This window comes from Megachile rotundata, chromosome 5 (genome assembly GCF_050947335.1).
Source record: "Megachile rotundata isolate GNS110a chromosome 5, iyMegRotu1, whole genome shotgun sequence".
NCBI lineage: Eukaryota > Metazoa > Arthropoda > Insecta > Hymenoptera > Megachilidae > Megachile > Megachile rotundata.
The window spans coordinates 3,835,520-3,855,726 of NC_134987.1; the positions used below are offsets into that span (position 1 = coordinate 3,835,520).

Sequence of the window (20,207 nt, forward strand, 5' to 3'; positions counted from 1 at the left end):
TATGTAGTACCGAAGGAGAAATTCGTTCATTATTTTGCATAATTTTTACAATCTTGCAATAAAATATTTGAGAACTTATATTTTTAGATAACATTTTTTATCACTCTTATTTATAGAACTTACATAGACCCGCTATATGTCATCGAAGAACAGAGCAGTTGGAAGTCATTTTGTGCATTTGTTGTAACTTTTTAATAAAATGTTTAAAATACCATGTTAAGGTAACATCTTCTTGTTATTTTTACACATGCATTGTGTTAGTAAAGTTTGATGTTCAAAATTTAGGATACCCTGTACTGATTTATGGAAAATTCAGATAATCAATATATATTGTTAATATTTCTGGGTTTTCAATTGATGGTGAATCTAAAAACACGGTAAAAATATGAATAATGGAAAATAAAAAATATATAAATTTAGAAATTTGGAATTGCTTGATTTTGAAAATTTGATAAATTAGTTTAGAAATTTTGTAATTTGAAAATTCGAGATTTTGGAGATTCGAAAATATGAAAATATGAAAATTAAAGAATTTGTACATTTGGTAATTAAACACTTCGAAAATATAACAGTTTCGAAATTTAAGAATTTTTGAATATTTTGGAGATTTTTAAATTCAAGATTCAATAATTTAGAAATTTTGAGATTAGAAAATTTGGTAATTTAGAGTCACGGATATTTGGTAGCTCGTGAATTTTAGAATTAATAACTGTAAAAAATTGACGATTTAGTAACTTGTAAATTTGAATGTTTCATAACTTGAAAATTAGAAAATTTGAAACTTTGAAGTATTAAAAATTTGAAAAGTAGAAAAGGTAATAGTTGTATTTGTAGGTAGTAGTAAATATTTTCTAACTAAGAATTTGGCAGTTTGCTAGCTTGGTTTACACATTCAATCAACAATTTGGTAACTTTTCAAAATTTATGAATTTTTAAATTTATAAATTGAAGAATTTCGTAACTTGAAGTTATGAAAAATTAATACCTTCGGAAGGTGTGAATTTGAAAATTGAAAATTGAAAATCGTTTTATTAAGATTTATTGACTGAAAGTTGCCAATATTATTTAGGCAGTACATATTAGTCATAAGAATCCTGAAATATTGACAATACATTGATCGTCTGCAGTCTCAAAGTTCCATTTCAATATACTGCATAAAGTACATTGACAAATTTACTCCCATTAACATTTCCCTGTACGTGCCAGTCTATTTCGGGACCTTTACCATTTTAGTTTTTAAAATATTATCTAAACTATAAAATTCAACATATAACTGGTTTTACAATTTGTTTTTACTACGATTCGATATATTAAAGTTCTACCCGTTCGTCGAGTTCCACAAGTTTATCATCTTGTGATGACATTTCTGCTATACTTTATAATTAAGTGATCGTAAAATCGTTCAAGCGTACAAGAACACGAAAATCGTTTCCGGAAAACGAAAGGAGGAAATGAAACACCATTTCCAGTTCACGCACAGAAATATTTCACGAATTGCCAATGAATTCTATGTGATATATTAGGAACTCTGAAATACGCATCGTGTTATTAAAATTAAATCAAATTTTCCAATGGTTTTATTTACAGCCACGCTTTATCATAGACAAACTGTATCTGTTATCCTAAAATTGAACGTGTTAACAAGCTTTTTGATATATTCATAGATCATATTATTACAAATCTTCCTATATAAAATATTCTAAATGCGTAACTGAACCAAGCTGTAAATTTTAGACAGTAAAAAATAAAACAAAATTTTGTTAAACAAAGTCAAATAGTCTGAAATAAAGCATCGTATAATATGGAATTTAGAAAATGTTGACTTTTCACTTTTTTAAATGGAATCGTATATTCCTTTTTACGTGAATGGATTCTTTGGAAAACTGAGCAAAAAGTATTGGAATATGAGTCGGTAAAATATATCTAATTCTGAATATGTTTCAAACTATGGAATCTTAAACTTATGATGGGAAGTAATGAATGATTTACAAACTCGTAATCAGTACAAGAAAATCTGCAAGAATCACTTATTTAATATTATAATACATAAAAAAGATTATCTTATTACTACTTCTCAAAACTGTCTTCTTAAAAAGGAAGCAGCCAATTTCTGCACGTTACTTACATAAATTGGTACAATGAATAAATCAACCCTTGTGAAACTTTAAACACTAAATATGGGAAGATTCATAATTACGTGATCTATAAAATACAAAATTTATTAAAATGTCAGTTAAGAAGCTCTCCTTGTAAGGTGAATACTGAATTCACATCCGAGTGCATTGTTGGAGGCATATGTATGAGGACGACTTTATATTTTAAATTTACATTTTATTATTTTTTTTATTTTGTTGTCAAATTTGATGTGTTCAACTCCTAAGGCTAATTTACATTCAAATTTTAAATTTACAGAAGGACTTCGTAATCTTTGAAATGCCCATTTTATTTACACTTTTCACAATTATAAAAAATACCAAAAGTAATAATTCGATAGAACTACATTACACAATTCTCCAAAATAAAAGAGAAATTTACGTCTAAACTTTTTGTAATTCATATTGAACTGTTTCAGAATAGTATTAAATAAAGAAAATGCTATAATCTAGTAGAAAAACGCTAAGTTTATAAAACTGAAGGTTACGACTTCAATGCTCCCAGAAGCTGCATACTTTTTTTTTATTCTTCATTTTTCAATAAAACTAATTGAAAAATCCATCTTTTTTAACTGTAACAAGGAAAATTAAATAAAATAAAATTTATCTGTTTAAATTGTCTATCGATGAATATTGCTTCAAGAAAATATAGAGAAAAATAAAAGGAATAAACTCGCTTTTATTTTATAGAAAACTTAAAGTACATAAATATTTCTTATTCCATTTTTTCTGTTAGAGTGTAAAATCATTTTTTAATTAATTTCCCAAAGAGCTAAATATAAATAAACGCATTTTGAATATAAATTTCTTCTTTATTTTTGTGAATTCTGCGTTATAATTTTGTAAAATTATTACTTTCGGTGTCCTCTGTAATTGTGCAAAGTTTGAATGAAATCGGTGCTCCGAGAGTTGCGAAGTTTCCTTGTTAGTTTTCAACCTTATGAACCTTGCTCCCTCTAAAATTTATAAAATGAAAATGAACCTATAATTAAATGGAGATTATGTTTTCTAACCCGATATTCGAAAATTAGATTAAAGTGGTTAAGAAAGGATTCCCAATCGGTCTTAAGCTATAAATGTGATTCCATCTTGGTTTAAGCTCTTATTAATAACAGCGAAAATTAGGTAGATTAATATCTGTCAACGCAAGCCAAATTTGATTACGGTTATAGTAAATAATTATTAAATTTATTATAAACGTTCGGAACGCTTTAGTACATATATTTTTACTAGTGGTTGTCCTCGTACAGATACATTTCTGAATGATGCACTCACACTAACGTGTACGCTCTATATCTATATTTTCCTCTCATTTCGCTTCCCTTTTCACTTTGAAGCATTCTGATTTCAATATCGCCGGGTCCGTCGCGTTCGTCGGCATACTAGACGATTATTTCCACCAAAGAGTAGCAAAATAACCGTTTCAATGAAATTAATTAACGTGCGAGATTGAATGCTCGAAAATTTATGAAGTTACGTCGTTATAAAGTTCGTTCAATACGTTCAAACGAGATGCTCTTTACTCGCCTCGTTACGCGTCACGATTTCCTTTTTATTATTTTATGATCACCGTTTAATGAAATTTGTCCGACATAGTTTGGTCAAGAACCGTGCACTTTTTTGTTTCTTTTCTTTCATGAGAACGCACTTTAACGTATACGTCTTTCCGTGCGTAGCTGTCCTTCTTGGAAAAACCGGAAACACAGGTAAGAACACTTCTTCCTCCACGTTGGACTTTCCTTTCCATTTTCGCGTCATTTTTTGCTATATTCGTTCCTGCTCCCTGTACATCTTCATTGCTAATTCGATTTGTAGTCACGACAGAACGAAGCTCACCCGATATTTGTTCAGTGTGTTTTAATTAAGCTTTAATTCGTGTGTGCTGTTTCATGATATCGATGGATCGGGTTGTTAAAGCAACTTCGATCGCGTATATGTATTCGTTTCGGTGAGCTCCGTGTTATACCGCTTCTGAATAAAACCGTTGATGAAACACGATTGTCATGGAATATTGTGTTTAAAACGATTCTATTAATAATTACAATTTATTGTAGTTCCGTTATCACTAATTACTAATTGATTTTTAGTTTTAATATTAGCTGTGCTTACGTATTAATGCGAAAATTGTTTAACACGGAGTATTTCAAATAAGAGTTGTTCAATTGCACAAAATATGTTATAGAATATCCGATTATAAGAACATTTTTTAATCAAAAATTTAATCTAAAATGCATATCGACCAACATAGCTCTTGTTTTGAAACACTCTGTTCGTGAAACTTGTGATAAAACTAAATACGGGCGGATCAAACTTCCGCAAATGTATTATAACTCGACAGCGGATTTGGATGCATTTATAATATACTAAATCGTGCTAAAAATACGTAAACTTTATAATACGTGCGAGAAATTGAAATAAATTGTTTATAATATGCAAAATAAGCAAATTCTGCGAATTAAAGTATTTTCAATCGCCAGATCAGAGGAAATATGTCATAATAACGTGTGGTTGCGTAAATATTTGCTGTCCAATTATAACGTTACATAGTATACATATTTGCTTTTTACGATTAACGTTGAACAGTGATATTACATGAAATTCTTTTTATTATAAAAGAATTCGAAATATTTCGTACAGAAGTTGAAGCGGGATAATTTGAAAGAAATAATGTAGACGTGCAATGCGCATGCGCGTGGTACATATAGCGCATACGCATTACAAATTGTTATTCAAGAAAATTTTCTGTTTTCTTTTAAAAAAATACTTTCACTTCAATAATATTTCGAGCTTAAACAATTAAGACTGAGCTTACATCAATTTTTTAGTACTTTCAGAGTTATGAAATTGTTATGTTAAGTTATATGGTGATTTTAATGTATGAATAAAGCTTTTAATTCCTTTTTCACAAAAATGAAATTTATCCAAGTTGAATCAAATATAAATAAATGTAGTTCATCAAAAAATAGCACTTAGCATTCTTTTATTGCGAAAATCGCATTTTTAAATGATGACCTCACTATATCAACAAGAAAAATTAAATTTAAATTAAAAGCGGTATTTAATGCTAAATCGCTTCTGCACGATATTATTTCACAGACTATGGACGTCTTCCAAAACCTCAGCACTCATTGTTATGTATTTTTCAAAATGTAGTCAAGGTTATTTTAAAACCTGATCATTGGTCATGGATCCTAAGTTTATGAATAAAATATGATTTATGATCAAGCTTTGAAGTAACTTTAATTAAATTTTGAAAAGTAAGTAACTGTACTCACAGATTTGGAAGACACATATTTCTATAAACAATTGACAAGGTGCTTTTGGTTTTGCTACCACACCATTAACAATTACATAAAGAGTTTTCTAACCGGTAGCAAAAGTTATTTTTTGCCTTTTTTCTTGTTGTCATGTCATAGCATGAGGCATGTCAATTAAAGAATCAAAAAATCGAAAGATCAATCTTGGCTAAAATTGTAGAAGTACATAGAATTGTTCAATGCAGAAAAATATTGATTGTATTCGTTTCAATTTTAAAGGGTCCACTGGAGGTAGCCTCAGTCCTGTGACGTCCCTTGCGCTCAATTCCCTAACGGGAACACCTTTAAACGGATTACAGGACTCTTTGAGCAACGCCTACTCCAGCTTGCAACAGTACGCAGGTAAGTGTCCCGATTGACGAAGCCAATCACTTCCGATCAGGATGTACCTGATATAAAATGGCAAAATGGTAATTGTTTACTTGCACATGGTTGGTAAAAAGTGTTCTAACGAGTAACTGTGCGCCTTAAAGCTCTCATTGGAAAGACGACGGTGACCGTGGAAAAGAAAGAATTACATAGTGAGTAACTAAACACGAAGTGGAATGCCTGAATCTTTAGTAATTGTACAGTGTCGCAGGATTGCATTCTGTTGTACTGTTTGCACGTAACCAAGCATTCGAATGTGCAACAGTGGGGTCATATGCTTACGTGCTTTATCTCGGACCAGCTCGGAATACAATGGCTATAAAAAGGATAAATAACCAAGTTCGATGTAATAAATTACTGTCTTTATTCGAAGAAATCGTGCACTTATGAAATTAAAAAATTTAGGATAAATAAAAAATCTGTAGGATTTGAAAACAAATTAATTGCAAATTTCATTCGGTATCTAAAATTATTAATTTTAATTGATGCATTCTTGTGCACTTTTACTGCACAGGAAAATATACGTTTCTGTTAAAAAAAAGTTAAAATTTTATTTCTTGCTAATATATTTTTTGTTAAATTAACCCTTATGAGCTTTCATTGAAATTATGACGATGTTATGGATGAAATGTCTCATGTTTTAAAAGTCAATAATTGATAATAATGAACAATTAAATGTTGTATTATAATTTAGTATAATGTAGAAAATATTAAATAAACAGCAACTAATTTCGAAATAAATGTGAACAATCCATTAATTTTATATTCGTACAACCTATACTTACATATAGTATTTTGTAAAATATTTCCGATTAAATTATTTGAGATTAATTCTTAATGGAAAAGAGAATTATAATATAACCAATTGGAATTAAAATAAAATACATATAATAGAATCATACGAATCAGTTAAAAAGGATTGTACAATATATAGATCATTATAATCTTCTTTATTATATTGAAATGTTGAAATTTACTTTTCTAAATAAAATTTGAATATTACATCTACCTTTAACAACTGTCTTTTTGTATAAAAAAGAAACATGAACTCTATTTATCACCAGTATGTTGTATAAGGTTGAGATTCGTCGACAATTTAACCCTTTCCAGACATATATCATATGGAAAGTGACAAGACTGAATAAATTGAAACATTCTTACTTTCTCAACGTCTATTCGATTGACGTTTCTTGTACATTTTGTGCGCTGAATACGAATCTGAAAATCGTTTCACTTTGGCACCTCCGCAAATATTTTTTTGGTAGAAGAAATGAAAATTCTTGCGCTTAAACAGTAATTCACGTATTTTATGAACTTTCCAAATTCAAATTATTATATTACTAATTTGGTAGACGTTTGAAATGTTATGCAAATTTATTGAGTATTTTTTTTACTGTAATACACTTGCATATGAGTATAAAAACCATTTAAATAAGCATCCAGTAAAATTTCATTTGAACGATATGTCGTTGAAAAACCGTTACCGTCCAATAATCATTAATATCAGAATTTACTATTATTATAATCTGGGAATAGGCAGACTTAAAATTTATATTATGCGTAAGTTTATGACCGCCACTGTGTGTACAATACCAGCTCACGACATACGCAGAAAAAAAGAGGAAAAACGAGTAACTCGTGTTTATCGAACTGTAATCGGCAAGTAGTAAAATTGAATAAAATTGTTCGTAAGTATTGCTTGCAAACGAAAAATTCCGTATTACGTTCTTACAGTATGTTATAATTAAATATATACACTTCATTGCTTGCGAATTTATTTGAATTAGAAAAACATAAATGGTATTAATATTTTAACAAAATAATTTCGATTTTTTATTATTTGTACATAACTTTATTAATTATTATAATTATTTTTAAAATATCATGATCATTATTTATTTCGTTATATATTATTTATTATTATTTAAAATATAAAAATGATTATGTTTGAAGATAATTATTGTCTGCACAACATCGTATTTTTATTTATTTATATGACTGACAAGGAAACATATCCAACCCCGACACGCCGATTTTGATGAAACTTATGTGAGATATAGTTCTCAAAAACATATTTGACACGTATTTTTTTTTATCGGCAGCTGTGTATATTGAAGGGGTGAAAATAGCCCTCGAAGTTGGAGATGGAAATTATATTTTTGGAAATATCTCCGGAATTAAAGAAGATAATTGGATTCTTTTTTTGTAAATTGTTGGTCTTTTAATAGGCAATTTTTGTGCTTAAAAAAATTTCAATAAACTTTATTTGTTTAATTAATATTTTGAAAATTTATAATTTTTGTTTAAATTTTTGCACTAAATGTTAATCTATTTTTTTACAACTTCGTGTACGTAAACTATGGACAAAAATAGAGGATACGTGATTTTTGGAATTTGTTGTTTGTTGCAATGTTTATTAGATATATCATTTAACATCACCTCCTGTGAAGAGGGGCAATCAGCATTTTTATTAAAAATATCATTATTTCTACAATCTTTTACAATATTTTAGACATTTTATACCTCTTCATGTGCCGTTAATTGATTTCTGAATAATTATTGTAAGCGTCGCAGGTATGAGCGTGACGTGGTGATAATCAACGGCGTAAGGAACAGAGGCTTTTATGGCCAATACTGCTTTTATACTTTTTATGTAATTAAAAATTACATAAATTTAATTCGGTAAAATAAAATTCGACTCTTTCATATCATTTACCCATTTCAATGAACTGTTTTTATTTAAACGACCATTAGCTGAAAACATAAAGGCAAAATAAATCATGTAACAGATTACCGATTTCACAGAAAGAATTCTTTGAAATTTTATAGGAACATGAAAACTTTAATACAATCTGATAAAAGTACCTTAAACTAGAATTCATGATATGTGAATGTGGAAAACATAAAATTTAAAGATGGTCTCATTTCTTCACTACTCATAATATAAAATGACTTTCTTTAAACAAATAGTGGATTAACCCATTTACACCTAGTATCTTCTACTATCGAATTAACTTTCCAAAGATTAATATTAAAGTTATTTTAATTTATTTAATAAAGAATGCGCAATACTCGAATTATACTATTTTCTAACCATCTCATATATGAACAAATAGGAATGAGATATTCTTCATATCGTACCAACAGTAGAAAGTATAAATTATTTAGATTACTTGTTTTACTGAAAAATTATTAATTTTGCATGTTTATTAAACTGTTAATTCCAAATTGATATACCATATGTAAGTGATATTATTAAATCATGCCAAACATTTTATTAATCAACATTAATTCTGATACCCAGAGGAAAGTAATAAAAAATAATTAAATGCAACATATTCTATATAAGAATCACAATTAAGAGTCGCAAGAAGGTTGCAAAACAACAAGTATTAAGTACTTAAGTTCAAGGTGCGATTTCTTCATAACAAAAAGCATTTTTGAATTTATTGAACAGTTACAGCAGTCTGTACCCATCGTGGACAGTTTGGTTTTGAAGCACACCTGCACCTCAAAACTAGGTCCAATTCCTCTGTTTTTTCTCTTCCGAATGTAATTAAGTGTATGTATTTAAACTGAACATACTGTAGAGAATTGTTTGATCGTCGAGTGTCGAGCTATTTGAAATGCGAATCTCGTGGGATGCGAACAAGCAGTGCGTAGATCCGCTGAAAAGGGACACGGAATTTACGATGACAAATCTCGTGTTGCCAGGGTTCCCAGCGTTCACGGCAGCAGCAGCTGCGGCTGCAGCGGCAGCGCAAAAGGCGAAATTCACGAACACCGACAAGCAGATAGAGGGTCCCGAGGGCTGCAACCTGTTTATCTATCATCTACCGCAGCAGTTTAGCGATACTGACCTGGTCACAACGTTTCTACCATTCGGGAACGTTATTTCCGCCAAGGTCTTCATCGATAAACAGACGCAGTTGAGCAAATGCTTTGGTAAGATGCCACGTCACTTGTATCTCCATTGGCAATCTTTCGGGAAATATCCATTATGATGGGCATTTCCTAAGCTTTGTATTAGTTTCTTTGGTCAGACGCGTTTTAGAGTATCTCTAAAGCTAAGACCTAACAGTGATTGTAGGTATTGGTTAACTCAAAATGTTTGACGATATACATATTTAAGATCATTGAAATGTACCACTTTTATATAATTACTGAATTTTCTATAATTTTAGTCATATCTCAGCAACGGCTTTTTGAAGTACCACATCGCTATGTATTTAGATTACAAGTTTACGATGATCGCCATGTCACCCATATCTGATATACAATTTAAGCTTGAACTAATCACTCATTTCATGAGATACATATTAACTTATTTTATAATAAATAATTTTATGAAATACTATAAGGAATAGTTAGTAAAATTTAATGTAAAACAACGTTGGTACTCAAAGTTAGAATAGTAAACAACAAGGTACATTTTTAATGAATATTTTACGAAATGATTGTAAATTATTGACAGGTTTCGTGTCGTACGACAACGCGGCGAGTGCGCAAGCAGCGATCCAGGCAATGAACGGCTTCCAAATCGGCATGAAGCGTCTGAAGGTCCAGCTGAAACGATCCAAGGATGCGTCGAAACCCTATTAGCCGACCTCGCCCACCTTTCGTAGGTAGATACCAAGGACTTCTTGGATACCACGGATCAGATTCAACGACCTTGGTGTCCTTAATCAAAAACCCATGTTCACGTACTCGAGAAGTCGTGAACTGAATAGATAGGTTAGGTTAGGTTAGGTTAGGTTATTCGTTTCGTTCGTCGTAAATGCCTCGTGGGCATTGCTTCCAAGAACAATTTCTACTTAAACAGTATTTTCCATGTGGAGGAATTCGATAGAGACACTTGTTTCCTTTGGACATTAAAGAAACATTGGTATCCTTATCGTATGCTCGTTAAACGTTTATGTTAAAACTCTTCCGAAACAAGGCTGTGATATTGTTGAAGACTTATATTATCGTCATGGTTGTTCTTAAAGGACACCGCATTACCGTTCCTTGAGATTATATATCTTTCTTTCATCTTTTCTGTCTGTTAGTCCGTCCATATTCTGGTATTTTTGTACCTAAAAGTTTACCTACGTTCTCTTCGTGTCTCATTGTACCTGTATCTCGTGATAACGTACGTGTTATTGACGTGTTATTGTTCTTCGAGCTCAAAACCTCACTCGTCACAAATAAAACATTATAAGTATTCGATGATGACTCTCTCAACTGCCTCGTTTCTTTTCAATTATAGACACTACAGTGATCATGTTTTTAGCTTTCTTTCTGTTCTTTTGAGGCTTTCTGAAACATCAGTGCAAATGTTGCAGTACGTGTACTCAATTAACATACAGATTGTTGAGAATGTTTTTAATATGTTGTTAATTTTTTTGGGTAATCGTCTCTAAACGATGTTGTCGTTGATTTCTGTACACGAAGAAAACTTTTTTCTACGAATTGCATGTTTTATGACTATTGATGCAACACTAATTTTAGTGTTGTTAAGAAATGTAATGTTGTAAAGAAATAAAAAAGTCAACTTTCAAATAGAGAGTATCATTGTCAGAGTAATAATCTGATTTCAATACTTTCAAGTTGTAGAGCGATTTTAATTCAATGAAATTCCGCTAGATTTAATTTACTGAATCTTATTAATGAGGAAGTGACAAATAACGCTTTATCCTGAATTCAGTGAAATTAATTTTAAATGACTAATGATTAAAAACATATCAATAGTTTGCAAAAATAAACTGTAGAAGTGAATCTCTTTTATTTGGAAGTGTCATCTCTGAATCATGTATAAATACTGCTAAATGATACTTGTGTCGCTGTTTATATTTTGTAAATAGAATAGGGAACTACTTAGTTTATCTCCTAAGAAAAAAAATTAATTTACACTTTGACTAATAACAAGTTTACAAAACCCAAATCAAGTTTACAAGTTGATGCTAACAAATCAAAAAATAAAAGAAAGTTTTATATTATATACAATAACAATCTATTATAGTAAAAGTCTCAATAGTAGACAAATAATTTTATATAATCATCGCCAAATAATGTACATATCTTATAAACTCTCGGTGTACTGCTGATGGAATAAAGATTGTAGGGTGCACCGCTGACGGTGTAACTTAGCATAAGCTAGTTAAAGATAAAGTTATAAACAAGGTCAAACATAATTAGTGAAAAGAAAATGTATTTCTTCGTGTGCGGTATTTCAAGACAAGCATTTTGTTTTCTTAGAAGCACGAACAGGGCTCTGACAGAATACATTTGTATTTAATCGCTGATTTATCAGTATTATTACTTCGATATACGAAGGTACAAGCCTGCTGTTTAGCCCTTCACCGCTCTGCCCCTTCTTCGCGTCATTGGTATAATGAAAGAATCATTTCGTTGCGAACGGCTGCCAATCAAGCTTTCTGTGCTAACTTTTGTGCACAAAATGGAATTACGTACGTGAAGTTTCACTAACATTTACAGTAGCTTTACTTGAGGATAAGAGTACAAGTAGTTCGCTTTGAATTTTTCACGCAACGTAAGTCGTACGTTAACTAAACTATGTTTTCTGTTGTTGTTTTTTCTATGATTTGCTTCTCTTTTCTTGTTCCTTTAATATATTTATACACACGTGTACGTTATAATATATACATAGATATTTATATTCTTTCAGTTAACATGAACTTCGTCGATTGCATTGTGCACTGTCTTACAGGCAGGTGGCAATGATACCACAACAATCTACCTCACTAATTTATTTTATTATAATTACATCACCATTTATGATTTACGCAGTCACGCGAGTTGGTCCCTCGTCTTTACTGTACAGGGCACAGAACTTGGAACGTTCTATCGTGATAATCATATCTCAAAGTTTGATGGTTAATTTACGCTATGACGCTTTATTAGTTGTTAGTACTAACATCGCCATGTGTTCTTTTTTTTCTGGGATGTCGCCGACCGTCGAACACCGCCATTTTCGAACGTGTTTCATCGATCAGTTTTTCGTAAAACGTTCAGAACTCTCTTATTAGTCACTTATTTATTTATCGATGAATCACAATGGTGTGAAAGAAACAACGAGGATCAGTGAAATACAAATATAATCCTATCTGTAATTATTTTCTAGTCTGTAGAATTTAGTCTTTGGCAGAATCAAACAGATCCTTGTCGTTTCTATCTTAAAACGACGTATCGGCAAACTACTGTTCAAAGCTGGAAAGATTGTGCGTGGCTCCTCCTATTCCCACCATTAACGCTCTCCTGCCACTTGATCTAATAAGCAATGACTACTTCGGCCAATAATACGATTCGACCGAAAGTCCGTTGTAGTCGTTGAGGTTACAACCAACTAGATTCACGTTCATTCTTCCCAGCTCTGAACAGTACCTGTGTACACGTTGCACGGTGACTTTATTGTGTAATATTCTGTATCTCTGTTGAAACCCACTCCCGTAACTTCCTGACTCTGTAATCCGTAGTTTCAAACACGTTGTCAATTCTACTTCGAGTATTGTCGAGATCGTAAGAAAAAGAAAGCAAGAAAATCATGTAAAACAGTGGCGCTGTTAGAAAAATCTGACAATTTTGAAAAGGTTCCAATGGTCACCGTGCACGTTTGCCCGGGGAATCCTATATATCTGGTGTGTGGTGGTGACTAACCTGTCCGTGTGTTTGTTTGTGTGCCAGCAGGTGGCCTGTGACGTTGTGACCGTGTTCTCGATCGGAGTCGCCGTGCCATGTCAGTCTCAGTCAGTTGAATTGACCAATCGTTCAATCGATCGATCAGTCGATCAAGTCCATCTGTCGATCAGTCACGACTCCTTTGGTCAGCCTCTTGATCAGTCATTCTATGTCTGTCGGTGCCTGTACACATCTGCCCGCTCTCGCTCCTCTCGCAAGAAGCGGACACCTATTCTACTCCCAACAAAATTATACACCACATGACACCTTCTTTTCCTACACGACCATCCGGTAGAAACTCCTTGAACGAATCCATCCACCTACGAGCTACCTCCACAATTTATTTCACGTACTCGAGCACCGCTACCATGTACCGGTTGCCACTGTGCTTGGTCTGTTCCATTTAACCTGAATAGATGGCACCGATTGTCGATCGTGGGTGTCATTGCGCCACCCACTCTGAACAGCTGCTCTGTGTAATAAAACAGTAGAGAAGATGATCATCGGGCAGCTTACTCTGGACCAAGTCAATGAGAAATTAATCGAGGTGCACGAGACGGATTGAGGAATCGTCGTGGGAAAAGTAATGCTTGATCTCGCGTTAACGAGATATCAAGAAACGACAGTCATTGTTCAAAATCGGGTGTAAAGAGTAGCGAAGCGGAAGCACCGCCGATCAAGCACTGTGTCTGTGTGTGTGCGCATGCACGCGTGCGTGCTATTATGCGTGTATGCAAGATGTTACACGTATCTAACCCAAATTGTGGTTTGAGAGATAGCAATGTTATTAGGCAAAATTAAACGATTTTAAAGAATAATAAACTGTACACAATTTCATGTACATGCAAATTCTGTACGTATGTGAAATAATGTACTGTTTCATTAAAGAGGATAGAAATGGCTCTAAATTCGTTTGAAGGTCGCTTCCGAATTGGGTACGTTGGAATTTAATTTTGCTTAGTAAAATGTTTGCCCATTCTCTATAAATTTCAGAACTGCAGTTTGACCCAGATTCGTGAAACACCTTGTATAGTATTTGCAGACATACGCATACTCATATTAACCGTGCATGTGTATGTACGAAAATGTGCGTATGCACGCGAGCGTTGAGATCTAAAACTGATAAAGTTAAAAGCAGTTCGTAATGGTAATTTATCAACGTTAAATCTACTGTGCAATTAATACGAATAAATGGATAAAGAGAACACGTGTCGGTTTTAGATCTCAACGAATTCTCCGTGGACCTTTAGTGTAAGAAATGTTTGCGTACAATCACTAACTAGCCGTTAAAAATGGACAAATGTATGCTCGTTTTGTGAAACGGAACGGTATGTACCTTGTATTATATTGAGAACACTGTTTTGAATATCGACTGAGAATCGATTTTATCGGCTCACTTTCGGGATCGCTGTCAGCGTCGCGAAGCGCCTGTTCATATGTAGATAAAAGACGCACTACTGATGTGCTGATTATATAATAGAGAAAGCTTAGGGAAACAATGCGAAAACCTAGCAAGAAACCGCTGAATCGAAACGCGTTGGAAGAAAAAACACGGTAAATCAGTCAAGTCCGGTTTACCTTGTAAAGATTACCAAAAAAAAGAACCAAAAATAAACAAAAAAAAAGACACAACTGGAGCAAGGAAACAAAAGAAGAGTAGAGGAAATGATACATAAATAGCATTTTTTAATGACTTTGTGATAACATTGTACCGTACATAGGATTTGGACTAGGATCGCTTTTTAAAGTGTGTATGATAAAGTAAGCGTGGCATGAGAAACTTAACGGTGGAGAATTCCAAACTAAAAAGAGAACCGAAAATTTTCATCAGTGACATTTCACTAGCGTGCACGCGATCGTTCTTTTCCTTTCCTTTCTTTTTTTTTCTCTATCTTCGTCTGTACCAAGTAGGTACTTACGATTCGTACGTGTTTTATGATCTCTATTGTGTTCGAACTTAGACGAATGTATATTTGTGAGAAAAAAAGAAAAACTGTGGTACACTGTACTTTTTGTCTATGATGAGAGAAGAAACTGGAAAAAATTGAAGGAAAACATTTTGATCGCCAAAAATATGGGGATTTAAACGCGAGCGTTTAATTGCCACGAATTAATCTTGAGTCAGTAACAACTTCTGTTGCGCTGTATCCGACGAATACAACGATTTTACGAAAATGTGTGAGAAAATATATTAACCTGTTTGTTCTACATTAACATTGTTCTTTGTCTGTGTAGCGTTTAAGTTTTTATTAGCTAGTTATAAAGAAGATCATTTTATCGGCAGCGCGAAGGATTTTAATCGAATCTAAGAAGATTTAATGTTTAATGTATTGGATGGCAGTTATCGATCGCCGTTACTGATGCAAGATTAACTCACCAATGTCGCTGTAGGTACTTAAGTCCATAGTAAAATATGGAAAGTCCAGAAACGATTGCTGGTAATTTGGAAAAAAGAATTTAATCCAGTCTCTACATGTTCCTTACATTTTTAATATTGCCAGTGCATATCGGACGTTCAAGTATCCCGATATCTGTATATTATTTACAAAGAAATGGCTGAAAATAGCCTTAATATTAACGGCGCACTCTTCAACCAGAAGGGTAAAAGCGTAAGAGGAAGAAAAAAAACGAAGTAGAAGAATTCAGAGAGTATTTCAGTTTCGAATCATAAAACATGTTTTAAGTGTATCAAAAAGACAAATTCTTTTGCGAAATATAATCGAGTTATTTTTTATATCGGAACAATTTGTTGACTTCTACAACAGAGGAAAGCAAAACGAACAACTGTTAAAAAGTATACGTTGGGTTGCAGTAGAAAGATTCGTATTTCTAAATATATGACGAATATATTTTCGTACAATATTTGTCTTAATGATACAATTAAACAGTTATTTCTTAACCATCGAACGTAGAAACAGCGGCAGTGTTTTGGATGTTCACGGCTGGCTCTCTTTCTAAGCACTCATTTCCCTCCTTTCGACGTCTCCCTTTTCTCCTTCGTTGTTAAAGGGTTTGTTGCAATTACAATTAATAGTCATAGCTCCTTGTATAGTCTATTTCACTAAATCCCTCGGAAACCTGCAGATGTATTGAAAACTAACGCAAATAATTTGCAATCACGCGTCAAACCAAATGAGCGGGGCAACGGACGTTTAATATTATATGGGTTTATGTAGGAAAGTGGTAAATTATACAGGATGGTTCAAAAAAGAAGTTGAACGGAATAGTGACATGATTTTTTTTATTAATGATCATTCTTTTCGAAACAGTTATCGATTAGTTATCAGTGATTGTTAAAATTAATAAAAATTTTATGTTTAATGGACTTTTTAATGAAAAAGTTGATTGGAGCATTTTATTAGATTCGAAGTTGGTTATAGGTTTGACAAAATAAACATCGTAATTTCGTAATTTGTAGGAACAATGATAAATGAAAATCATTTCAACATCCCTAAAATTAATTTGTCTTTAGATGATTTTATATAAAATTTTATTTTATAAATGTGGAAAGTTTCAACTGTAATGGATCATCCTGTAACGATGCTGCTGCGTCCAGCTCCGTGCCAATTACCAAAGACGTCTTTTTAATTAATCGATGTACTTACGCATCATTTACGGCTATAATAATTCTTTCGTACACACGTTCAGCCGTTAATCAACGATTAACATTTTGTGCGAGGATGTAATACACGTAACACGTTCTTAAGTCTTTTTTTGTACGTGAATACAAATGGAGCCTAGTCAGAAGTAACATTTACGAATTAATATTATCAACATTTTAATGTTCATTTTTCAAATACATCCTCTTAAGCACGTGCGTTTAATTTCGTTGTTGAAAAAGTGCTGCTACGTTTGCACCGTCATCGTGTTATAATTATTTACGCTGTTAATTATCCCACTTTACCAATTTACCATCGTTACCCTTATTATTATTATTACAATTTATTCACTATCAATGTTGATAGATTATTAATATTATATGACCTAATTATTATTATTATTATCGATATGATTCTTGGTGGTATCGTTATATTGTAAAACTTTATTATTATTATTATTACTACTTTTATATCTTCTATTATTATAATTCGCACTTTGTAGAGATGGTGTTTACGATTATTCGTACATTACTTTTGTCGATATCAATGTTAGACGATCATTATGAAGCTAAGCGATTGATTTTCAGTTGCAGTGCAATATCAAATTTCTGTCGATTTTTACCAAACTCCAAAGTTCGAACAGGCGAAGGGATCACTTGTTAATGTACTTAAAATAATTATTTTTATAATTCTATAATTGTATATTATAATATACAAGTGGCGATACTGGTTACGTATTATATTTCAAAACATTCAATCGAACGTGAAGTATAGTTGGTAGAAACATCTAGGTATGTTAACCAAAAGTATAAAAAATTGTTACCATTTATATACAGTGAAGAGTGAAACAACGAATAACACTGTTTTCCCCAAAAATTATTGTTAATGTACATGTTAATATGAAATAAAAAAAAATTTACAGATACATAATTTTGCATATATTCCAGCTTAAAAAATGATTAATGTTTAACTTCAGTTTGCTAATTGTAATATTACATTTTCAAATTATTTAATTGCTAAAATAGATTGTCACAAATTATATTTAACACATCGTGCAGTGAATAGTTAAAAAACATCAGCAGTACTAACCGCATTGATAAATGAATAATAATTTTTGGGAAAAATGTTTTACTAGTTCAATTATACTCTTCACTACATATGAATGTAGTGCGTGAGAGAGTTAAACCGCAGAGGTTTTCATGAAGCTTTCACTAAACATAACGACCCTTCCTCCTCCCATTTGGATGCACAATGTACTTTGTAAGTACTTACCACAGAATCGGCAAATCGAGTCTGTGAGTACCCCACAAGTTCATGAGTGCAGATCCATGGTAGGGTGAATAAAGAGCCTCCTCCTATGAACAACTCTCGATTAAATATTAATACAATGGAACCCTTCAGGGTTGTACTAAAATCTCTAAAACCTTAAAAATTTAGTTTTTATGTTTGCTTCAAACCTCTGATCCTAATGCTACATCAATAAATTTTGCGAAATCAAGCCATACCAACTATACATCAAATGTGTAGACGGTTTGAATGACGTTAAGTACAATAAATTGTATGTGTTTATTGAATGAATTGAAACGAAGTGGTCCTATTCGTCGCATACCATCAATCATCGCCGTAATTACCATTGCTATTGTTATTGTTCATTTACCGCTAGATTATGTAAATCTTTTCTTTTTTGTTTTAAACACTTTACCAATACACACACATATATATCGTCCTTGCAATGTTAGAAGATTTAGAGTACTTTATTTTGCTGTTTATTTTTTCTCTCTTAAAACTTGTTTTTTGTTTTTTTTCTCTATTATTATTATTATTATTATTATTATTATTATTATGTTTTTTTTTTCTTAATTTTAGATTTCTGCGTCCACCGCGTTCGTTTTCGTTGGTGCTTTTCAATGTGTGATCATTTGAAACGCAACACGCTAGTATGTGTTACGAATCGAAAGACAATAGACCGGTAATTTTCAGTTGTAATTTAATTACCGATTAAATTAACCGCTTGAGTGTCATAAGTGGTGGCAGAAATACATTCAAAAAATTATTCACAATTACGTCAATTATTATAAAATATTTAACATACTAAGTCAAATCGTTAGTGTAAATAATTATGTTCAGTAATTGTTAGTAAGAACGGTTCAAACTGTCGTCCGTCAAATTCATAAGATGACTCTGATATGAAATCACCCTATATGACACTCAAACGGTTCAAATAGCATTATTGTTCAATTTGTGCAAAACTTATTTTACGTCCATAAACAGATTGTGAATGTTGCAGTAAATTTATAATCATATGAAAAACTTATAGTTTCTCTTTCTGGCATCTGAAACAATCGTCTTTCGAGGACTTCATCACAGTAAAACATTTCGTGTTACGTGGAGGATCGACGAATGATCTACCAATCACGAAAGCGAACGTAAAATAAAATCAAAAAAAAAAAAATAAACCAAATTCCATCACCAAAACGCGAACAATTCGTGCGCATTCTAGAAACTTTATACGCGCGTGTATCTTGTGTACGTGTGTCTTATGTGTGTTTACAAACGACTCTATACAGATATGTACATATGTATATGTACACACGTATATCATGTTCTGGGCATTACGTGTGTGTTTCTTTGCGTATAGAAGCGTATAAAGGCGAATGTACAGTCGGTAGAAACAATATATGGTTACCGTAAGATGAACTCTGTCGTATTCGCCATTTTTTCGTGAAATCGAATGAAAATTTTGTTCTACCCTTGTTCATTGTATTTTTCAATCTAGTACATTGTTTTTACCGGCTGTGCAAATTCAATGTATAGTTACGTGCGCTACCGTTTTCAACGTGATCATCCGCGTCTCCCATCGTTGTGTTTGAAATGCCCGCGTTGAAAAATTCTTTTTTTTTTTCTTTTTGTTCACTTTTGTTCTATTTCTTTTTTTTCTGTATTTTAGTGTATTAGTTCTGTCGACGAGGGAACACTAGAAACGTCGAGTTCTCAGATTTTCTTTTTTCTGTTTCCTCCTTGTCGGTATATACCACGATCAGCATGTGGCGTATGTGATGTAACAATACATTGTATTTATTTTGTTGGTTTAA

At 32.2% G+C, this 20,207-nt stretch overlaps 1 protein-coding gene across 21 annotated transcripts in view; it reads left to right on the top strand.

The window, feature by feature from the left end:
• LOC100883744 (CUGBP Elav-like family member 1-A) overlaps window positions 1–20,207 on the top strand; it is a 1,238,863-nt gene extending 1,218,656 nt beyond the window's left edge. For 13 of the 21 annotated variants that reach the window (XM_076532024.1, XM_076532020.1, XM_076532025.1 and 10 more), the window contains 5 exons: window positions 3,830–3,859; window positions 5,690–5,812; window positions 9,554–9,784; window positions 10,314–10,464; window positions 13,523–20,207. In XM_076532024.1, coding sequence (XP_076388139.1) covers window positions 3,830–3,859; window positions 5,690–5,812; window positions 9,554–9,784; window positions 10,314–10,441 — 512 coding nt within the window. In that variant the 3' untranslated portion in view covers window positions 10,442–10,464; window positions 13,523–20,207. The remainder of the gene's footprint in view (window positions 1–3,829; window positions 3,860–5,689; window positions 5,813–9,553; window positions 9,785–10,313; window positions 10,465–13,522) is intronic. The other 8 variants (XM_076532036.1, XM_076532029.1, XM_076532035.1 and 5 more) reach the window with 4 other exon arrangements.